We start from the raw sequence: 6185 nt of genomic DNA on the forward strand, positions 1-6185 counted from the left end.
AACAGGAAAAAGGAGAATTTTTTACCTGTCAGAAAATTTACATGCGGTTCAACAAAATAGTAATAATAATTTTTCGGGGAAATTTTTAGGTGTTAAAATATATCAGAAGTTTTCAAGTAGCAAAATTTTGTTTTTAAAAAGAGGGCGAAAAATTTGTTTTAAAAAAGCAAGGCCACAAATGCAGCAGAAACCATTAGAGCGAATTTTTTGTTTACTAGAAAACTGGAATCTTTGCAAGTTTCGCCTTCCCATTTGCAATCTGGAGATTTACATTCATCCTTTTTCTTACCCTTTCACTTTTCTGTTTTTGATTCGCCACCTCCAGTTTGAGTTTGTGTTATAGGGACACCGCTTTTTTCAGCTTTTGTTATATTATATTTGCAGTTTGCTTCTTCATCTTTGACTGTCTTATGCCAGCTGCATTTTTTATCAGCGTTGCATTTTTCTTTGTTATCTAGTTTATTGCAAGCATCTTCTGCTGCGCCTACTCCATAATCACCCAGTTTAGTCTTGCAAAGCCGCTCCTCAGCTTCTTTTATTTTTTTGTTTAAATTTTGAACTTGGAGGTTGTTATAAAAATTTTGTACTTGCTGCAGCTCTCCGATGCCATTCAAGTCGGATAACTTAGTTTTTTCTTGTTTTCCTGTAGCTAGTTCTGGTATTTGCTGTTTTTCAGCTTCTGTTCCAATTTTTTTAGGATAGGCGGTGTTATCGTCTTTTAACAGGTCTTTTGGCAATGGCTCTATCAGTTTCTTGTCCTTATCCTCGTCATATGCTCCTTTTATGTTTAGGTACTGATTTTTAATCGCCGTTTTTACCGTGGAGCTGGCTGCGAGCGTGCCGGCCGCTGGTGGGTCGTACGGTTTTCCGAATTCGGTGTTGCAGGTTAGATAGTCTTTGTAAGCTGCCCATAGTTCGATATATGGCCTCACTCTGGTCTTTGCGCTTTGTGGTTTGTCGGCGTCCGTTAGACTGTGAATGGCCTGCGCTGGCTGCGCTGAGTGGCCGGTGTTTGCTGAGAAATAGCCTCCCGCCCACGGTAGCGCCTCAGCATTCTGTGTGTTGCTGTTCTTCTCGCTCCCCGTTGAGGACAAAAACATGCAGTGGCTGTTGCTCGCGCCGGCAGGTTGCTCTGTCACTGTAAATCCTGTTGCGGCTGTTAGTTTTGGGAAGCCGGCGGCCGTCAGCTCCGTGACTTGCGCTTCGCTGCTTGTTGGATCGATCGGATGCAGATTGCAATGAGTCTGATAGAACGCTACAGTGCCTGCCGTGTCTGTGTCAGCGCCGTTGTCATGCTTTGCTAGACAAGCATAACCGTTGCCTGATCCCCGATTTGCTGCTAACAATTCGAAAAACTCAGCTATCCTTCCGTGCAAATAGCCGGCACGTGCGGCCAGCGCCGTTGCTGCTTGTTGGCAGTGTTCAGCTCGAGACTTTTTGTTGTTTAATGTATCTGTGATTTCCGCTGTTATTGCTACCGCTGCTAAGGTCGCCGCTGCTGTGGCATCTTTGGCTGCTAGGATTTGCGCCTGCATAATGGCTTTTTGTCCGGCGCTGAAGTAACCTTCAACATCTTTGCTTAGCTTTAGTGCTTTGTTGTACAGCTTCTGAGCGTCTTTGCTTAGGTCACATAGCGGTTTCCATGCCGTGTTGGCAATTGGTGACTTTGACTGCGCTGCATTTACTTGTAACGATGTCATCAGTAGCGTTGACGCTAGTAGCGCATTCGTGATTGCCATCGGTACGTACAGCTTTGAGCTTAGTATGCCAAAAAGGTAGTGGAATATACGTTGTATTTGTGTCTTACGTTGAAGCTAAACAATTTGTTATGTTGTTTCTAATATGTTATACCGGTATACTGCAGCAGATGCTCTCGAATGTTGTATAGAATACAGTGGGCTGGAAATTCTCGTGATATTTTCTGCGTTGCCTGATGTTTTTTGTGCTGCTCTCCTTAGCTGCTCTGTCACTTCCCTTCACTCCGTCGCTGTTTCTTCGCTACTTGCCGTATTTGGCCGCTGGACTTCGCTTTTTTTGCTTAGTTTCACCTAAGTTTTGAATATAATTTGTTCCCTATTATAAAACTTTAATTCATTGATTTTTTGAATATATTAAACTATTCCACTGTACCATAACAGTTATATTTACTCATCACTTTGAAACAGTAAAAATTTCTGCGGTGTACAATGTCAGTTAAAATTTTGGTTTGGTTCTTTCTGGTGCAGGAAACCATATTTGTTTTGCTTTTTGTTTACTTAAAATAAGTTGCTACTGCCTCATGTTAGCATAATGAGGCAGTAAAAGTCTGCGAAAATTGTTTCCCCATACACAAGCTCCACTTCTTGTTTGGTAGTAGCTTTTACCCATTGGTGTGTAAACATAGCTTACATTTCTTTTTTTTGTGCTACTTATCTCTATTTTATCGTGAGATCCTAGGTTATTTGCTATAAAAGCATATCAGCGAAATTATCTTCGTAAATCGCTGTCGTATAGCCCTCGTTTTTGTTGTTTTTTGCCATCTTTTTTGCTTCAGCATGAGTGGTTGAAAACTTTTCATTACAACTAGTATTATACAGTTGCAATTCAAACTCCATGTAACTCTCGTTTAAATTATCATTCTGATTTTTTAGTCACTTCTTTATAATAATGATATTACTCATAGTGCACTTCTATTATTACGATAATTACTATGATTATTGCTATTATCATAATATTATTATATGTTCTCTCACAACGCACTCTCCTATCATTATCATTATCACTTTTATTATTACTAATATTATTATACGCCTAACAAGTACCTATAAAATAATTCAAAATAAACTAAATTAATAAAATTAAAATATCACTAATTTCTTTACTGCATCACCCTACTCCTTTAAACCAATCGATCACTTTCAGAAAAAAATTTCATTTTTTAGGGGTTTTCAAAATTTCACATTTTCATGAACATGTGTTAAAGTATTTAAAAATTTCATTGATTTCTTAAAATTGAGAAAGAATTCTTAATGTGCTACCGAACCGATTAAAGCAGCCATACTCAGAGCGAATTTCTTATTTAATAGAAAACTGCTGTCTCGGCATATAGCTTTGTATTTTTCATCCTCGTTATATTTTCCCCTTATCCATCTACAAGTAGCTGGCTTTCCTCCATTGTTTACTACTTTACAAGATGTCTGATCCTGGTGACTTGAGCAGTCAGTTTTCCCATCTTTCCCTCCTGTTTCTTTGTTTGTTTTTTACAGCTCAGCTTTTACCCTTTTCAACTCACACTTTTTGGCTTCTTTGTTGAAAACGCAGTTCTTATCCTTTAGGGTTTTACAGTTATATTCGTTATCCCCCGCTGAATTGCATTCTTCGTCAGTCACCGCCTTGTCGATGGGCTTGTCTGCTGATTGCTGTGGCTCCAGTTCGCTTATCACCTCGGCTGCCGCAAGTGAGTCATATAACCCCCACGCACCGTTTGTGAGCGTAACGACGAGCGCTGCGGCCGCCTGCATTTGAGTCATGGCTTGTTCGCCTTTGCGAATCGCGTCTGCTGCCGCCAGTATGTTGCCTACCCATGGTATGCCGGCGCTGCCGTGCTTGTCAACCCTTTTGGCGTAGTTGACGGAGGCGTGGGCCGCTCCCGTGTCGCCGTCGCATGCTGCTGAAGTTCCTCCGCCGAGTATGTAGGTATTTGTTACGCCTGTTGCTTGTGTCCCCAGCTCTGCTTTGAATGCGCTTATTGCCCCAAGAAGCTCGGCCGCCGTTGGCGGTCGATCTTCCGTTTTGCCCTTGCACGCCGTTTTGACCTCGTTCCAGGCGCTTTGCGCGTCTGTTGCAGCGTTGTTCTGTGAATTTTGGTAAGCCGTTGAGCTGACGCCGTTTCCGCAGATGTGAGACGCTCCTGTCGAGCTGCAGAGGCAAGCGACGTCGCTGCTTAAGGACTTGCCCGCTGTGCTGCCGCCTGCCGTTGCGCACGCATTGTTCCGGCTATCGAATGCTGAGACGGCGTCGTCAGCGGTTTCGTTGCCGCCATTTCTGGCTGCTGTTAGGTAATTGTTGATATCGACCACAGCTTGATCTCTTGCCTGCTTTGCTTCCTTGTACGCTGCGAGTGCGTCGGCTGCCTGTGCTGCAAGCTTGGATATTCTCGCGTTGACGACGTCGTTCAGACTAGTTGCCTTATACCGCCGGTAAGGCGGGTCGTCCTTTGGCTTGTTAGGTGTCAGCAACTCCTTTTTCTTCGCGGCCCACGCGGCACCAGTGTTGAATATTCCATGCGTGGTATTAGTAAAGTTTTTTTCTGGAAGTGTGACTAGTTGAAGGTTGGTGATGTCTGACAGGTCTGGTTGGGGCGCTGCCTGCCCGAACATTGCCTCGGTTGCTTTTTGAGAGGCTGTTCTGTAGGCACTGCAGAGAACTGCAAATGGCCTGTGGTTTTCGTCTGCCGCATCTGCGGTTAGTGCTGCGAAAACAAATGCTAATCCTGCGGATACGAACATTGTGGGTTCTTTGCTTATATGATGTTCTAGAATCAGCATAAAAAATCTGTGTTAGGGTAAAAATAAATGTTTTTCTTCCTTGAAACACCTCACTTATCTATTGCTGTGCCTTTACTACAGTGGTTAAGGAAGTACTGCCTGCATGTAGCAATATTTATACTTTTCTGCTTCTTCTCAGCTCTTCACACTTGATTTGATAGTGCTTTCATTGCGTCTTTCTGAGTGAGAATTCGGCTCCAGGCCATCTGTTTGTGTTTCTGACGGTGAAAATGGTGTGAATACAATGGAGCCGAACCCACGGACCTTTCTAGTTCTACCTCAAAAGCGCAGAATTTCTTGACTGCTACGTCGTATACAATATTGTCACAAAGGCCAGATTGTCGGATTCGCGTTAAAGTTTCTTGTTCCCAAATAAATAGTAGAGTCTGAGTGAGGTTCAGCCAATTTTTCCTTGTACAGCAATTTTTATGTTTATTCTGCTTTTTCAGACGCAATCTTAACTTCTATTAGAAGTAAGAAAATGTTTTATAATCTAAGATATCGATTATTATTATTAGTCATTTAACAATTTACCCTTTAGAATAAGTTGAGTCTATGAGGCGTGGAAAGGCTAATTTATTGTTTTTTTTTCACGATGTTAATAAAAGGCACAACACATTGTATTCTTGAATTTGTTACAGGGTAAAAATTAAAATAGTTTGTCTTTATTTCAGTACAAAAAGAGAAATGTATAAAAAATATATACGATATGACTTTATTTGGGATGTTTTACATATGCTCGGGTTATAATAAGGTTGGTTTGACCATAGAAACTCATCATCACCTTGATACATTTTTCAGCCCAAGTTTAATTTTTGGACACGTTTTCGCTTTTATTTCCAATCCATATCGCTGTGTATATATATTTAATCTATGCTACGCATCCGGCATCACCTCCATTTTCATCTTCAAAACACCACATATGCTTGCATGTCTAAAGCACATAAGATTTATGGTATTTTCTTTCTTCTATCATCTGTTAATTTCTTGTGTTTTGAATTAGAATCACCGAGTAGTGTTTTTAATTTTGGTGTATACGATCGATATTGTGTTTATTCTTGTGCTCATTTAGCTTCAGTTTGTGGAATTACTTGTAAAAATAGACAATGATAGCCAAATAACCCCTTCTTTGTAGCCGTTTATTTTAAATCTGATCCATTATTTTCGCATACACGATCACTTTTTATGAATTTCTCGTTCCTTAAAGGGGTTTACACCTTAGCCAGTGTACAGATATGGAGTTGAAGGAGCGTCATTATTGATCCTCTTTACTTTATAATGATATTCTGTTGAATTTCACCCTGTTTTATTCCATTCAACTACTTCTTTCCTCGATATTTTAAGAAAAGCATCTCCTTTTGCCATTACCACGTGTAACACAATATCTACATTCACTCCATTCTTTGCGCTGTGTCCCTTTATGATCGAAACTTTATATTCTTTTGTAGGATAAACCAATTTTTATAACTCCGTTTTAAAAGAAATGTTTAATTCACTTCCTTGTCTGAATTTATCATAATAATATTCATGTCCACTCCTCTCCTTCATTTTCACTCACTTAATATCATTGTACTACTGTCATTATTTAAAGTTCTTGTGTCATGGCCTTGCATTTGGTCTTTAGAAATCTTATTATAATATTCGTATATATACACACTC

General features: G+C 40.5%; 2 pseudogenes across 2 annotated transcripts; both read right to left on the bottom strand.

Moving 5' to 3' along the window:
- Positions 1-135: 135 nt before the first annotated feature.
- TEOVI_000200100:pseudogene lies at positions 136-1706 on the bottom strand (annotated as a pseudogene). The gene is given in 2 exon segments: positions 136-150; positions 153-1706. Coding segments are annotated over 2 exon segments (1569 nt in total).
- Positions 1707-3257: 1551 nt separating this feature from the next.
- Positions 3258-4526, bottom strand: TEOVI_000200200:pseudogene (annotated as a pseudogene). The gene has a single exon. A coding segment is annotated over exon 1 (1269 nt).
- Positions 4527-6185: the final 1659 nt, after the last annotated feature.

The sequence above is a fragment of the Trypanosoma equiperdum genome (genome assembly GCF_001457755.1).
Source record: "Trypanosoma equiperdum strain OVI genome assembly, contig: ctg_474, whole genome shotgun sequence".
Classification (NCBI taxonomy): Eukaryota; Euglenozoa; class Kinetoplastea; order Trypanosomatida; family Trypanosomatidae; genus Trypanosoma; species Trypanosoma equiperdum.